General features: G+C 30.7%; 2 protein-coding genes across 2 annotated transcripts in view; one reads left to right on the forward strand and one right to left on the reverse strand.

Annotated features, from left to right (window-relative positions):
* The window catches only part of LOC134706529 (peroxisomal bifunctional enzyme-like), a 32225-nt gene extending 21686 nt beyond the window's left edge, over window positions 1-10539 (reverse strand). Inside the window, exons 1-4 of the mRNA XM_063565551.1 lie at window positions 10456-10539; window positions 2339-2489; window positions 1162-1301; window positions 409-547 (exon numbers count right to left, since the gene is read on the reverse strand). Coding sequence (XP_063421621.1) covers window positions 409-547; window positions 1162-1301; window positions 2339-2409 — 350 coding nt within the window. The 5' untranslated portion in view covers window positions 2410-2489; window positions 10456-10539. The remainder of the gene's footprint in view (window positions 1-408; window positions 548-1161; window positions 1302-2338; window positions 2490-10455) is intronic.
* Window positions 10540-10758: 219 nt separating this feature from the next.
* The window catches only part of LOC134706530 (F-box/LRR-repeat protein 4-like), a 37816-nt gene continuing 31063 nt past the window's right edge, over window positions 10759-17511 (forward strand). The window contains exons 1-7 of the mRNA XM_063565552.1: window positions 10759-10978; window positions 12821-12911; window positions 13302-13431; window positions 14532-14624; window positions 14908-15271; window positions 15602-15672; window positions 16917-16986. Of these exons, the coding sequence (XP_063421622.1) occupies window positions 10763-10978; window positions 12821-12911; window positions 13302-13431; window positions 14532-14624; window positions 14908-15271; window positions 15602-15672; window positions 16917-16986 (1035 nt within the window). The 5' untranslated portion in view covers window positions 10759-10762. The remainder of the gene's footprint in view (window positions 10979-12820; window positions 12912-13301; window positions 13432-14531; window positions 14625-14907; window positions 15272-15601; window positions 15673-16916; window positions 16987-17511) is intronic.

The following is a 17511-nucleotide window of genomic DNA, read 5'->3' on the forward strand; positions in this document are numbered from 1 at the left end:
GTCCTAAGTCAGGAATCTGATGTTCAGTTTGTTGATGTGGTTCATAAGCGTTTCTCGTTTCTCATTTTTTATATAGATTAAAATTGTTGGTTCACCCATTTGAATAGTTCAAGTCTAGTTTTTTTTGTGGCCCTTTATATCTTACTGTTAGGTGTGAGCCAAGGCTCAGTGTGGAAGACCTTACTTTGACCTACAACAGTATACTTTTATAAATTGTGACTTGAATGGAGAGTTGTCTCATATGCACTCCTACCTCATCTTCTTATATCTATTTGTGACTGTCTAATGATAAGTGTATTAAAAAAAGTACAACTACCAATATGTTAGAAGCAGAAATTATAAATGCTAAACTTGTAATTAATTTTGGTCTGTATAAAAACAATATATTCAAGGAGTTTATGAACTCACCTTGCAGTTTTCTGTGCAATGCGATAATGACAGAATAAAGCACACTCTAAACCTCCACCCAAACATGTCCCATGTATAGCTGCAACAACAGGCTTGGATGTTTTCTCTAACTTCTCAAAAACACCTGTTAACCAGGGTTCTAAAAAAGTATATACATGTAGCATGAACAATAGATTCTTGCTTACAGCAATATTGAACAAGAATGTATCCAAAGTACACAAATGCCCCATTATCACACTCATTTTCTATGTTCAATGGTTTCAAGTTGATTGGACTTCAGCTTCATCAAAAACTTCCTTGACCAAAAATTAAACTTAAAGCAGGACAGACGGACGAACAAACCAACAAACAAATGGATAAACAGACGAATGGACAGACGAACTGACGCACAGACCAGAAAACATAATGCCCCTCTAATATCTTAGGTGGGGCATAAAAATTATCTATAGAAGGACTTATGCATGAAAGGACATTATGGACTAATGAATATAAAAGAAAATACAATGAGCTAGAACCTGCTGACCAATAAAACAGTTTTAATTTTAAACTTAAAACTCTATAAAATAGTAGTAAAAACAAAATTTTGACACACATTTGTGTGTGTAAATATTGAGCATATGCATTTACCAAATTTACAATTATTAATGAGATATGTTGTACAAATCAACAATTTTTTTTTATTGTTGGATACTTGTTATCACTCTATATTTGCTGGTTAAAATTGACCAAAATCAATATTTACTAGCTTCATACCTTTATGAGGTTGATCAAATTCCCTAATATCTGCTCCTGCAGGGAAGGTTCTTCCTTTTCCACATATTACAATAGCCTTTACATTTGTGTCTCTAATAGCTTTGTCGATAGACCTGTCTAATCCCACTCTAACATTATGGCTAGAAAATTCAATTAAAAAAAAAATCATATTTTGACACAACAATACTTTACAAAGCCAGAGAAAATGTCCCTTTCATTCAACTCTTAAACACAGTTTTGTTCTCCTCTAAATGTACATGTATGTTCATAAACAGTTTCAGTTGTAAATTATTAATATGGTTAAAATATCTTAATTATTTCATCATCATAACCATTCATATTTTATCACATATCTTTATTTCATTTTCTGTTTTTTTGTCAGGATACAGCATGTTCTAATTCTTTTATTCAACAACAATATTGCACATGCTGTTAACAGATTTCAAAATATAAAGATGATAAATAAAACAACTTAATAAGTCATTTAAATATTTCTTAGTCCATTTTAAAATAAATTGATAAAAAAACCAATTATGATATAAAATGTCCAAGTATTGTGACAAACTTATCATAGATCTGAATGTCATCTGCTCATTTGTAATCGCAATAATTAAAAATACTGATGAGAGTAAGGAATGAAGAATAGGTTCAAATGATAGAAATAACAGATAACTGATTTCTTTTTCTTTCGTAGCTTGCAAAATACTCAGGATATCATGGATATGGTAGTTGTTAACTTATATGTCATTTGAGCTCTAGTAGAGAGTTGTCTCATTGGCAATCATACCACATCCTTTTATTTTTATATTAGATTCCTTCTTAGTATCTCTAGAGCATAATTAAGATTGAATGATTGAAAAACTGACTCCTGAGTGAACTTTGGTCACAAATATTTATAGGATACTATTAATATCAAAAGAAATAAAGACACTCAAATCCATTAAGAAAGCTTCTAAGAATATCAAAGAAAGAAATTTAATTTTGTCTACAAAATATCAAAGAAATCTAACCAGTTATATTGGGATTTAATTTATTATTGTTTTGCACATGCACATGGAAAACAGTTCTGATATACTCAAATTTTCAACTGTTTTCATATGACAAAATGTATGACAATCAGTTATAAAATTCAAACATTAATAAATCTGTCCATATCCAAGAATAATATTCCCTTTACCTGAAAGCATTGACTGGTGGGTTGTTCACTTCTAAGACAGCAACCTGTCCATGAACTGAGTAATCCACCATCTTCCTAACTATTGTACAGGTTTAACAGTTACTTCAGGTAGACAAACTTCACTGATAACTGACATCCTACATTGTGAACCCTGAAAGATAAACCTACTATTGACCAAGGTAAAAATAAAATTAGCATTATCATGATTATTTAATCTTAATTTGAAATTCAGACACGAGAGGAACTATACAAACACAAAGTAGATAGATTAAAGGTAGAATGTACATGTATTTTTAAATATTTATAACACTGTGTTTCAGCATAATAAAGACTAATAATCATAATGTATTGCAGTAAAAGAGGGGGTGCAATACCTTTTTATATTAACCTATTTTGGCCTTTTTCAAGGTTTTGTTAACTGTTATCTGAGATAAATTTAAACTGTTTACTGTTTTCAACCCTCTGTGTTAACTGTTATCAGCATTTTTGCATTTGTTGTTAACTGTTTTTGCCAAAATAAAGGTGTTGTTAACATGTTTACAGACCCCTATTGCCCCCCCCCCCCTCGTAAAATACTAAGTAAATCAAAGTTACCACAAAGTTTATAATAACTATTTATGTAGACTATTTTCATGTAGGAAACACCAGAAATCAAGTAAAGGTTAAGTAATTGACCTTGGAAGAGACAAGTGTCAATAAAGAATATCTCACATGAAATAATTTCCATCATCATTCAAGGCCTAAATGTGAGTTATGTTACTCATGAATTTAACTGCATTAATCTATCTAAATAAAAAATTCAATTTCGCTCTTTTGCAAGTAAAGGATTGAAATCTTTAATAAACCCTTTTCCTTTTAGGGGTGGGGGGTTGGTGGGTGGGGGTGGGGGAGGCAACAAATATAAGTAGTATTCTTAAAATCCATAAAATTTAGATCAAGTTAAATTAAGTTCATTTTTGGACAGATCAGATAATCTGCATGAATACAATCACGTAATCACATTTTTGAAATCATGCATCAATTAATCTAATATATTCTTGCACATAGGGTGAAATTTAAGCTAATAAATCTAACCAATATCAATGCCTTCATGCAAGAGACCACTTTTGAGTTCATCCGTCAACAGAAAAAACAATTATACACACACGCCTTTATGACGTCATTTACCAGATAGAGGGGGTTACCTGTATCCCTGCACTATTTACGTTCATCAAGTGTATTAGTGATCGTCATTGTGCAGGATGAACTAGATATAATGGTTGTTCTGTAGGTACTTAATGACAATTCCCTTATGACAGCAATGCTGATTGTCAATTTTGAGTATTCAATTTGCCTAATAATTCGTGCAATATAGAATTATAGTTTTCCAACCACTCGCTCAACATTGGAATGGAAGTGACGATGCCTCTAAACGCACAAATGAGGTTCACTAAAAGCAGAGTTTTTGACGGAAATGCATCGAACTCGAAAGATGTCTATAGTAACAAAACAGTAGCCATTACACCTAACCCTTAACTATTTATGTTACTACTAAGAAAAACAATATTTATAGATTTTATTACTGTGTTAAATTGATAACTTTTAAAAAGAAGTTTATTCAAAGGGTCAATTAGTTTACATGGGCTGTATCTAAATTTATAGGCTTTATAAACAATATCAGTGTAAAAATTACAAAGTGATATTTTTTTAAATAAGAAACTCTACAGGTACAGTCAAATTTCCTAACCAAATCTGTAAATCTAAGAAAGAATTTGGTAAAGATTATAATTAATTTGTGGTAATGAAACCCCAGACTGAATAATTATCAGTTATACATAAATTATGTTCATTGGTAACTTAAACAAGACTACAGACACAGATATAGTGGAAAAGTTGTGAAATATACTTAACATAAGGAAATAACATCTATGTCAAAAAAGGGAAAATTAACAATCAGGATCAAAACAATATTCTCTTTTGTTATAGTTTTTTGTGTAGCTTGTATAAAGTTTTCTATGTGAAACTGAATTATCCAAATTTAAAATAGTGCAATTATTGCTGTCTGTATTATATTTAACTAAAGTAAGTTCCTACATTTTTCAAAGCAAAATAAAATATTATCAATGTAATAGAATGTGTTTTTAAATGTATCAATGAAATGTAGTTAAGAATGATGTTTACTGAGTTTGTCCTTCAACTGTGATTCATAACAATACAAGAACAAGTGTGCTATTAAAGGGGATCAAGTCAAAGTGACAGTCCATAGGAATACCTTAAACCTGTCTTTACTAGCTGTTAATCAACATCATTGCTGAAAAGGAAATAAATTTTGTAATAATGAAAATTTACACCTTTAATTATCTCCTCACAGACCTTTCAAAGTACATCCAAAAATCATCACTGTAAAACTCAATTGAATTGATAGACAATCAAAAGCACATAATCTATCCCAAACTTCTGAAGAGTTTTGACAAGTCCAATAAAACTTTATTTTCATATGTTTAATTTATTACAAATTTTTTTTTATTCTTTATTATTTCTTATTAATAGAATTAAGGGACTAGTCAATAGTACATAGAACACTTACTAAAAATTGTGATGTGAGGAAGGCTGTACGGTGACATACAGTTGTTCATGTCTGTGTCATTTTGGTCTCTTGTGGACAGTTGTCTCATGCATATAGTAATATTTGTCTTTGATGACAATAAAAACAGCATTAACTTTATAAGCTATAGTCAGCTTGGAATGAGTAAAAACAATGTTGTACAAATTGTAAAACTTGAAAAGGATTTTACAATCTCCTTTATTATTATATTGCATAAATTGACTGAATAGAATTTTTTAAATTGTAAACTTATAGCAAACATCAATAAAGATAAATAATTAAATCACATATTCAACTTAAAGAGAAAATAATTATTTGGTTGCTGCAATACCAAGTGGGGCTCATTGGGGTCTAATTGAACTCGGGATTGCAGACTTTTAGTAAGCATGTATTTAGTATGGCGTTTGTTATCACTGAACTAGTATATATTTGTTTAGGGGCCAGCAGAAGGACGCCTCCGGGTGCAGGAATTTCTCGCTACATTGAAGACCTGTTGGTGACCTTCTGCTGTAGTTTTTTTCTACGGTTGTTGTCTCTTTGACACATTCCCCATTTCCATTCTCAATTTTATTTTATGACATGTGAAAGTCAAATTATTGTGTTGTGAAAACAGGATATGAAGTCTAACAGATCACGGGAAATTACCTAAAAAAATGAGAATTGCAAACGTACATAGTGTAAGCAAAATACTGGAATCTGACAAAACAGTAAGCAGGATCCGACATCAGAACCACCAATGAGACCCCCTACAAATATTTGGCGACTTTTTACAACAAACTTTAACATACTCTGTTCTATAAATAAGAAAAGATTTTGCAACTAGACAACAATAACAAAATGAATCAGGACAAAGCGATACCTGGACGAACAGGTATAAGGGTTAACAGCTAGGATACATGTCAACTCGTACTTTCGGCAACTCGTACTCAGCCAACTCGTACTTTCGGCAACTCGTACTTCTACCAACTCGTACTTCTACTAAGTCGTACCCTATATTTTTTTAGCATTATAATATAAGTTTTCTACGTTTATATCCGTAGATGTGGATATTTTAACTCCCTGAAGTATCCTAGTGCTGGCAAACTACACTCTGCAATAGAAGTCTATCTCTTCTTCCTGTTGTACTAGTATAGCTGATTATACAACTCTTTAGAAATGCCTGTAAGAAATAAAATGTATTGGTTTAATTTTTTATAATATTATTTCATAATTTTATTTCATAATTCAATTTTACTAACAATTCTATGCTTACTTACTGTGCCATTGCATTTAATAGAAAAAGAGGACTTTGTGGCAAATAAATCAAGATTTTTATAGAAAATCCACAGCCTTTATACATAAACCTTAATAAACAAATTATTTTTCGCAGTTCCCGTGCTGGTGATAAATTGATCATTGATCATTGTTTCACACCTGAAGCATGTCGATTACCAGTTAATCGGCCTTTATTCACACACGAAGCGTGCCATTAATTAACCGTTATCAAAACAACTTCACACCTGATCTAATCTTTCTGCATGTACGTTTGCACTATATTTTTAAATGTATATTTCATCACAATACTACTATCATTTATATACGTATTGACATCAATTATTATAAAAGTTAAAATAAAAATTTAGCCAATGTTTAGAAGAATTACGAGAGACGTATTAAAAAAACCCACTAGTATCACTAATATTTACACACACATTGTAAGAGTTTAATCGTAAAACATTTTTACAAGGCTTTGTTGCTATTAATAATAGTAATAAGTGTCCTACAAATACAGCTTTTTGAAATATTTATACTCTTATTGGCCCCAAACATGGACCCAATAACAGGATTAGGGAAAAATATTATTGATACACAATTTATATATCAAAAGTCTGCATGGAACATGTGGAATACAACATAATACTTTTTTCTGTTATATATATTTGACTACATTTCCAAAAGGATATATATAAAATTACAATTATACTTCAATTTTAAAAAGATAAAAGATATGATAACATTTAGGAAAGGGTCCTTGTTTATTTGCAAATACATGGCACAATTACGATGGTTAAAGAATGTTTAAGGTAGTGGGCTTAATTTCTACAAACAAATAAAACATAAATCAACTTACCAGTTTCACATAGACGATGCTGCCAGTTGTCACATGTGTCACATTGAAGAGCATCTTGTCGAATCGTAACAGTCTTCTTGCATACATTACAACGTGGACGAACCATGATTGCAATAGGGCTCTTCACGGTTAGTTCGGCCATATTGGATAGGGGGCAGATTTTCATAAAAGAGGTGAAAATGGTGTGAAAAATATGGGAAAACATCATTAAAACAGAGCTGTTGCTTGGAAACACACATAGGATTTCCCACACTTTCATACTATTTCCACCTTCTTCCAAAAAATCTGCCCCCTATCCGATATGGCCGAACTAACCGTGAAGAGCCCTATTGAAGATGATCATACATTTCACCATAGTTTATATATTTTTTCTCTAAGCTTGGTTTTTACAACGTTTAAGCCATGCATTTTCTTTTCGGTGAGGATGGTGATTGTTTAAGTATAACTCAACAGCCATTGATGTTCATAGTGCCGTACTTTTACCGAATTTTTGTTTTCATTTACTTCTCTCTGTTTATTCTACTTTTAACAAACCCATTCTATTTTTGTAGGTATGTTATCCACTAATGACCACTGATTAGCATATTGTGTACTCATAATTATTTTATTGTGCATATCAAATAAATTGCCGTCCAAACAATTTCAAACAATCAATTCTAAGGAATACTAATGATTATAATGATTAGCATTTTATAAGCTTGATGCATATGTATGTAGTAAAGAACTTCACAATAATAAAGTGAATACATGGTTTTCAAGTATAGACTGTATTTTAAAAAAGCTAGGCATACAAACATGTAATTTAAAAACCAGTATCTACTCTTTCACAAAATTTATCAAAGATAAGCTATATAACCAGATGCTCCGCAGGGCGTAGCTTTATACGACCGCAGAGGTTGAACCCTGAACGGTTGGGGCAAGTATGGACACAACATTCAAGCTGGATTCAGCTCTAAATTTGGATTGTGATTAAATAGTTGACACAGCATAGGTTTCTGACACAGAATGAATGTGTTCTTAAGAACTTAAAATTTTTGTTTTCTCTTAGAGCAATTCACTATGCTGTTGAATATTAATCCTCTCAAAAAAATGTTTGAAGAAATTTTCTTTTAATTTATGAAATTTCAAATGAGAAAAATTAAACCCAATTTTTTAATCACATCCCCCTTTCCCTTATTCCAAAACTAATCTCAATTAAAATATTCTAATGGAGTTTGCAACAATAACTACTCATTTAAATAAATCATAAAATATTAAGGTGTAAAAAAACTGCTTGTTATCACTGAATGGTAAAGATTATTTAAATTTATCAGTTGGTAGTAAAAAGTGAATATACATTGTATATTGTATATAACAAAGATTTTTAAAAGTTGATTATGGACAAAGAAAGATAACTCCAATTAAAAAAAAATCTTGCAATAAGATATTTCTTGCTTACTATTCTGGACAAAGAAAGATAACTCTAATTAAAAAAAAAATTGCTATTTCACAATATTGTGAAATTAGATATTTCTTGCCATTGCACAATACTGTGCAATTGAAAAGACTTGCTATTGCACAATACTTAATTTAATAATTTTAGATCCTGATTTGGACCAACTTGAAAACTGGGCCCATAATCAAAAATCTAAGTACATGTTTAGATTCAGCATATCAAAGAGGCCCAAGAATTTAATTTTTGTTAAAATCAAACTTAGTTTCATTTTGGAACCTTTGGACCTGAATGTAGGCCAATTTGAAAACGGGACCAAAAATGAAGAATCTACATACACAGTTAGATTTGGCATATCAAAGAACTTTATTTATTTAATTTTTGATGAAATCAAATAAAGTTTAATTTTGGACCCAGATTTGGACCAACTTGAAAACTGGGCCAATAATCAAGAATCTAAGTACATTTTTAGATTCAACATATCAAAGAACCCAACCGATTTATTTTTTGTCAAAATCAAACTAAGTTTAATTTTGGACCTTTGGACCTTAATGTAGACCAATTTGAGAACGGGACCAAAAGTTAAGAATCTACATACACAGTTAGATTCGGCATATCAAAGAACCCCAATTATTCAATTTTGATGAAATCAAACAAAGTTTAATTTTGGACCCTTTGGGCCCCTTTTTCCTAAACTGTTAGGACCAAAACTCCCAAAATCAATACCAACCTTCCTTTTATGGTCATAAACCTTGTGTTTAAATTTCATAGATTTCTATTTACTTATACTAACGTTATGGTGCGAAAACCAAGAAAAATGCTTATTTGGGTCCCTTTTTGGCCCCTTTTTCCTAAACTGTTGGGACCTAAACTCCCAAAATCAATACCAATCTTCCTTTTGTGGTCATAAACATTGTGTTTAAATTTCATTGATTTCTATTTACTTAAACTAAAGTAATTGTGCGAAAACCAAGAATAATGCTTATTTAGGCCCTTTTTTGGCCCCTAATTTCTAAACTGTTGAAACCAAAACTCCCAAAATCAATCCCAACCTTTCTTTTGTGGTCATAAACCTTGTGTCAAAATTTCATAGATTTCTATTAACTTTAACTAAAGTTATAGTGCAAAAACCAAGAAAATGCTTCTTTGGGCCCTTTTTGGCCCCTAATTCCTAAAATGTTGCGACCAAAACTCCCAAAATCAATACCAACCTTCCTTTTATGGTCATAAACCTTGTATTAAAATTTCATAGATTTCTATTCACTTTTACTAAAGTTAGAGTGCGAAAACTAAAAGTATTCGGACGACGACGACGACAACGACGACGACGACGATGACGACGACGCCAACGTGATAGCAATATACGACGAAAATTTTTTCAAAATTTGCAGTCGTATAAAAACTATCTCCATTTCTGGAAGGAAAATAGAAATAAAGTTTTACAATCAGATCAAGGTAAACTTACTACCTATTTTTCCTTTAAAACTCTATTTTGTTTTGAAAAATATTTGGATCTTAAAGATTTTAGATTAAGACAATCAATCTATAAAATTAGAATAAGCGCTCATCCATTAAGGATTGAGACTGATAGATATGCCAAACTGTATGTGAATAGGACACTCAGAAAATGTTTATACTGTACTTTAAATAAAGTTGAAGATGAGATACACTTTGTAACTGAATGTCCACTAAAAGATCTAAAATGTATTGTCTGGTTCTGTCCTGGCCTTTTATAGCATTTTTTTTAATAGTACTAAACAATGTTGTTTTCTTATATTATATGTCTCTAATTTATGTCTAATCATATGTACTTGTATGTAATGTCATGAAAGCTCTTTATAGGGCCCTTTAATTGGAAATAAAATATTCTTATTCTTATTCTTCTTATAAGCTTATTTAAAACAATTAGATTGACTTCTCCTGCATATTCAATATCATGACAAGATAAACTAAGCCAATAAAACTTGTGAAAATATGCATTATGGACTTACAAATTAATAAAACTGGATTTTTTTTAAGGCACAAAAAATAACAATCTTTTCCAGACTTTCCAGATAAAATTAGGTCTTTCATCCCGTATGGCAGTTTCAATTTTCTATTGGCCTTATCTTGCAAAGTGCATTTTACAGATTTTTTTGTTTATTACAAACGTTTAAAATAGTCATTCTTATTTTAATTGGATACTTAATTATTGATTATTGTTGTATAAGTGTATGATACAATATTACACGTGAACGGACGACTATCATGAATTTAGCTATTCAGTTTCGCTTTCAACTTTCATTTCTAATTTTAGAAATGGCTGACAATGCACTTGTCAGAGACAAAATAACAGAAACAAACAAGCCTGGCACTACATCAAAGGCAGTTTTAGTTTCAAGATTTTCGAAGGAAGTGACTGATTTCAGCAGTCAGTATGGAAGTGAAACAAGTATATCTTACACAGTCAGCAACCTAGCAGGAAGGAGTAACATATTTCCTGCTTATGGAGATTTTACACAGGCTGCTGTTTTTGTAAGATTTCCAGATATTAATTGAATGTTCAATCATTCAAACTAGATCTAAATAATTCCATAAAATTTATTAAATCACCACTGTTTAAATGGACAATGTTGAATTTGTGGGCTTTCCCATAAGTTTCCTATGTCATAACAATAGACAATATTTTATTAGCACAAACACATTTACATTAAATGGTTATGGCATACAAAATAAAGACAATAAACTGACAATAGTTAAATTGATTATAATTATATGAGAGTGACAGTGGTTTTCACAGCGAAGAAGAAAAAGACTGTAAATATAACAGTTAAGGTTCATCATGAGGAATCGAAAAATATGGCCGTGTTTACACCTCAAAATTTACTATGAGTACAGACAAACTGGTACATCTAGGAAAGTTTTAAGGCATGGTAGGAACTAGATATATAAAAGTTTGTAGTATAAGTTTTAGAAAATTATAAACTTTACTGGATTTTGCTTTCCAGTTTTTTTGGTTCCTGCAGAAGGTGCCAAAATAAACTAAGTCGGGAAAGAGGTTTGAGAATCTCCCCTTATATAATGCATGTTGTGAGTAGTATTGATTTAAATGGACAATAGATGGACAATTGACATCTGCAGACAACAGGTGATTTAAACTGTGTAAATGAGTGGACCATATCAAATAAAACTCGGGTGTTTGTTTATTTTGCTACATTTTTTTTCATCTTCTGCAGACTGAAAAAAACTGGACATCAAAATCCAGGTAAGATTTTAATTTTCTGAAATGTATACCTCATATAACTTTTATATATCTAGTTCCTGCCATGCCTTAAAACTTTCCTAGATTTATCAGTTTCTCTGTACTCATAGTAAATTTTGAGGGGTAAACACGGCCATATTTTTAAATTCTTTATGATGAACCTTAACACATTACTAATGTTCATGAACAATTTAAAAAAGAACACAAACAAAATAAAGTCTGTTAAAGGCGGTGTCTGCACATCCCATCATGCGGTACTGAGTAGTGAAATTGGCAATCATAGACTAAATAATGTCCGCCCATCTTGTTTTACAACAAAATTTCATAAGATCAGGAGTGAAGCATGAAATTATCTGTAATTTGGGAATTGTGAATTCAGTGAAGTGAATGGCAAATAATATTTGTAACTTGTGTTTATTAGATAATAATACATTGCAAGAATTGCAAAGTAGATGCTCTCTGAATAAATAAAACTACAGTCCTTGTAAAAGAAAACATGATAAAAATTACTGAAACTATATATAACACGGATTTGTATTAGAATGCCCCTTGTATGATATTCAAAGGGAAGATTTTTTTGAAGACATTTCTTACAATTGTTATAATTTTATAAATTTAAATAAATCTTCTAAATTTGTATGGCTCTTGACCCATGACAATGTAACTGTTATGGAAAAACTGGGCTGCTATATTTGTGACTGTTTTGAACTAAGGAGATTAAGAAGTATGAACATTGACACTAAGTCAAGTAAATAATTTAAGAATAAATGACATTCTTAAAATGTTTATCAAACCAAAGTACTGTAAATTCAGAAATTATTGCATGCATTTATTGTTTTGATTTTATTTTTTGCGTTATTGAGAAAAATCCTGTTTAATTTATACAAATCTTTTCAAAATGCAAGTTTTAATAATTGTGATCATAATTTTAATTAATACTGTCTCATCTTTTGCAATTTAATTAATACTGTCTCATCTTTTGCAATAGTAAAAACATCGCAATAATTTCTGAACTTACAGTACATGTAAATACTTTTGTTTTCAATAGAAAATATCTTACTTACAAGTGTACATGATGCAATTTACCAAGTTTTCTTTTTCTTTTTCTTTTTTAGAGAACATATGGACCATGGTGGAAGAATGTAACATCTTCACCACGAAAATTCAAGAGAACACCACCTAACTTCATAAGTGAAGATTATGTTGGTAAGATAACTTAAAAAATAAACAGTTTTAGTTTAGAGTTGAGTCTATTTGACTAACAAAAGCTATGAGAAAACATACTTTCTCATTATTATTAAATTCAATGGAAACATATGGTAACAAAAAAAAATGTCCAGAATTTATCAATTTTAAATGTTTTTAACCACAAACTTGCTGTGAATCATGTTTATAAAACATGGTAAGTAACAAATCATTAGAGATTGTTTTCATGTAGTCCAGAATTTCAAATGGCTTGTATTAATTTTATCAACATCTTGTATATATAATATATCTGTAAAGATTAGTGAAATTGGTTGTCGCATTGCATTAGTAAGTGTCAGTATTTTGTTGCACTTATTACAGTTATCAGTTTATATCTTTTCTGTTTTTCAGAATTGAGTTTTGATTTAGATGTTTACCCATGTAAGATTGAAGTTTGGGAAACTTATAATCCTGGATCAGTAGTGAGAATTCTAGCTTGTGATACAGCTTCAGGGACTGATGTAGATGATGGCAGAGTTAGGTAACATAATATAGGATTTATATAGTGTACATGGTCCATATAATATGTTGTCACCAATCAGGGACTTTCTATAGAAAAGACTGTCCCTGCACCAATACATTTCTAAAAAAAATCTTCAATACACTGTAAATGAACCTGCAATGATTTTTTTTTAGAATTAAATGATTACTACAAAATGTATTATAAAAGTAACATATAAGATGGTTTTGATTCATTGGATATTCAAAATAATGGGTAAAAGATTAGATAAACAGCTGCAAGATTGAGCAAAAAAAGAAAATGATAGAAAATAATGGACTGCTATTTTGTTCTGCTAAATTGCACTGATTGAATGCTTGGTTTTACTTCTTTATGTTGTTCTTTCTTGACCAAGTTCCTTCTGACCAAAGAGTAGGTTTCAAGTCCTCAAATATAAAATCTGGAATCTAAATCCATTAATAGGAAAAATAGTCTACTGTGTGCCAGAATGGACAGGGAACTGGTTTATCCACAGAGTCAAGTTTTCGCAAGATTGACTGTCATTTAAAATGTATTCATTCAAATTATATGCCAGTTTTGGATGTTGACTCCAATTTCACAGTTGATATAAAAAAAGAAGATGTGGTATGATTGTTAAATGAGACAACACTCCACAAGAGGCCAAATGACACAGAAATTAACAACTATAGTTTACCATAAGGCCTTCTACAATTAGAAAAGACCCAGAAGGGACAAATGTAACAATTCAAACGAGAAAACTAACAACCTACTTTATGTACAAAATAATGAATGAAAAACAAATATATGTAACACAGCAAAAAATAACCACCACTGAATTACAGGCTCATGACTTGGGACAGGCACATACAGAATGTGGTTGGGATAAACATGTTAGCTGTCACGCAAACCTCTCTTTTATCTGGGACAGTGGTGTAACAGAACAAACTATAAAAATCAATTGAAAAAGGCCCAACTCATCAGATGGATACAAAAATAAATACATCTAACCAAACACACAGAGTAGACATGGACTTTACATAGAAATATAGTTCAGGGCATAGTGTTCTATGGACACAGATTTTTGTTAATTATTTTGATTACAGTTAGATTTTTTGTTTTAGATGGCAAGTGTTATGGGAAGGCCAACCAGAGAAATGTTCTGATAAATCCAGAATATTTTCTCCAAAATTAAGAGAACCCTTGTTTAAAACAAGGTAAGTTTTTATGTGTCCTATAAATTACTTGTACTTTCTACTTGAGACTCAAGTCTCAAGTTGATATACTTTTTATTAAACAAACTGCATACTGAGTGTCAGAAGAAACCTACATGTATTTCATTCAATGAAAATTCTTACTAATAGATTTTTGGAAGTTCATCAATCAAAAATCAATGCTTTGTTATTAACCCCCATTAGTAGTTACCACGTGCACTCAGAAAGAAGTTTAGGTGTAAATGAGCTTGATATTGTCCTTTATTATATATATATTATATTTCAGCTTGATAAGGTTAGAACTGTGTTCTACACTATGTCATTACTACACAGAATTAGATTGTGTCTGTATGTACGGTACCTTAAATCCGTGTTCTGACATGCAGTCTATATTAAAACAAGCTCCATCATTTGAAGTGAAAGATTGTAGTGATGCTGATGAAATTGTATCACAGACAATGAAGTATATCAATACACTATCTGTGTCAACTCATCAGGAAAGTCTGGATGAAAACAAGGATCCTGGACATTTGCCAAGGGAGACTACTGATGTAAAACAAGAGGAAGTAACTCCAACAGAAGTTACAAAGGATGAAACTTTTTTTGAAGAAGATCCTGAAATGGGAAATGGATACTTTGATGATTTACCAGTAAGATTAATGTGTTAACTTTTTGCTTGTTTACTTCATTTACGTTCATTACTATTTTACACAGACCAGGAACAAACTTTGGAAAACTTATCAAAACTCCTAGCAATACAAATAGTCAAAATATTTATCACTTACTACTTACTTAGTCATAAAAATCTTACAGTTACATTTGTATATCAACATTTGATCATTTGTTGTTTTCATATTTTTAGAATTGAAACTGGAAAACCATTTGATTTATTGCAATTGTGACTATTTTCATTCAAAATAACATTGAAAATTATAATTAGTTTTTACTGCTATGATAAGTCAAGTATTTTATGTTGACAGGATGAAGTTATTCAGCTAATACTTAGCTATTTAGATGTACCAGCTTTGTGTGTGGCCAGCAGAGCTTGTATGTACGTATTATGTTCACCTTAGATGTAATAATTATCAGAAGTTTAGTGTTCAATCAAACGTAGGGAAACAGTTATTTGTTCCAGTTATGACACAATACTGACCATGAATTTTTGAAATAGATATTCAGGACTTGGACATTTATAATTATCAATCTTCAGAATTTGAAGATGAGTCACTTCATTGTTTAGCTACAGTACTAGCTATAATTTCATAACTAGACACTTACCATGAATATATGTATCTTGTAAGTACCTAATTAGACTGACTTTTATCCAGCAATTCACAAGTCCCTCACATTTAATAACTGGTTTCGCTCAAGAGTTTATCACCCTTGTCCACCAGAGTTTATTTGTGTTTTAAAAATCTGCTAAGCAGCTAAGAACAAAAATTAAAGAATACCTAGGTCAGGGTTTTCAAATTGCAAGCAAATTGTAAATCATTTGACCATGATAATTTAGAATTTCTTTTTAATCCATTTAGTATGAAAATAAATTTGTATCACTAAATGGAGAGGTCTATAAGTTTGTCATACTGTTCAATATTTTCTGTAATTGTGGTTATGATTTTCTGTATTGTGTGATATTTATTTATAACAGAGGAGGCGTAGACTATTTGTTCAAAGCTTTTTATTACAGAGGATAGAAGACCTGGATGCTTTATATCTTGTATACATATGCCTTATGTTGTTAAGAAGTGTCTGACTGTCATATCCCCATTATACTTGAAATCATTTTCAAGGTTCAGTGACTGTTTAGTGATTTTGTCATATGTATTTCTCATTCGTTATGAGCATGGAAGTAATATTGAATTTAAATGTTACTTCCATGTTATGAGTAAACAAGATTATCTTTTTTTTTATATATACTTAATCCTTTCTAGGTTGGAATTTAAGGTGTGCTTGTCTATCTAATAGGGTTCATCTGACCCTGACCTCATGGTCTATAACACAATGTTTAGTTTTCATGGTAAGGTCTGTTTCTCAGGTACTACATACAATAGGTTAACTATTGTTGGTTTAGAGAAAAATGTATACATATCATGGGTTGATCTGACTAAAAATTGACCTCATTTGCATAGATCATTTGTGATATTCACAGATTTATTTAATACTGGTAGTACTCATAAGAAAAATTTCATCTATGGAACATAGGTTCAAGTGTGATCAGTAAATCAAGTGACATATTTTAGCATGTACCATGCATATTGTGTTGATTATAAGCTTATACTTTATGTTCTATTTTAGGCTAATGAAGAAACATTGTTATGATACATTACAGTATACAGAGTTAAATTTACAGCCACACTGGCCACAGGTAGGCTTTCTTCACAACATATCAGTTCAGACAAAGGATCATACAATGACTTTTTAATGGATACCTAGTAGTATAGACTTTATACAAGTACTCACTAAAAGTAAAAATTTACAAAAAAAATCATCCAAAAAACATACTGCATCCTGCGCTTCGGTTGATACGAATGGTTCTCTGTAAGTGGTACTGCATAATTATTTTTTTTTGTCTCATTTGCCTGGTTGCATATAAAGTATATACATTTTCATCTAGAATACAAGTTATTATGTTTCTTAATTTTTTTAATTAAAAAAACTCAAGAAATCCTCATTCATGTACTGTAGAAACATTAATTTTCGTGGGGTTAAAATTTTGTGGCTATGTCTCAATAAGATTTCATGGGGATTTAATTTCATAGTTTTCTCAAATGTAAGTGGTATTATATCGAGGTTAAATTTTCGTTGGGGTTTTAATTTCATTGATATATTCTTTCCACAAAAATAAATGAAATTAAATCCTCCACGAAAATTTCTGCTTTTACAGTATGAA

This window comes from Mytilus trossulus, chromosome 2 (assembly GCF_036588685.1).
Source record: "Mytilus trossulus isolate FHL-02 chromosome 2, PNRI_Mtr1.1.1.hap1, whole genome shotgun sequence".
Classification (NCBI taxonomy): domain Eukaryota; kingdom Metazoa; phylum Mollusca; class Bivalvia; order Mytilida; family Mytilidae; genus Mytilus; species Mytilus trossulus.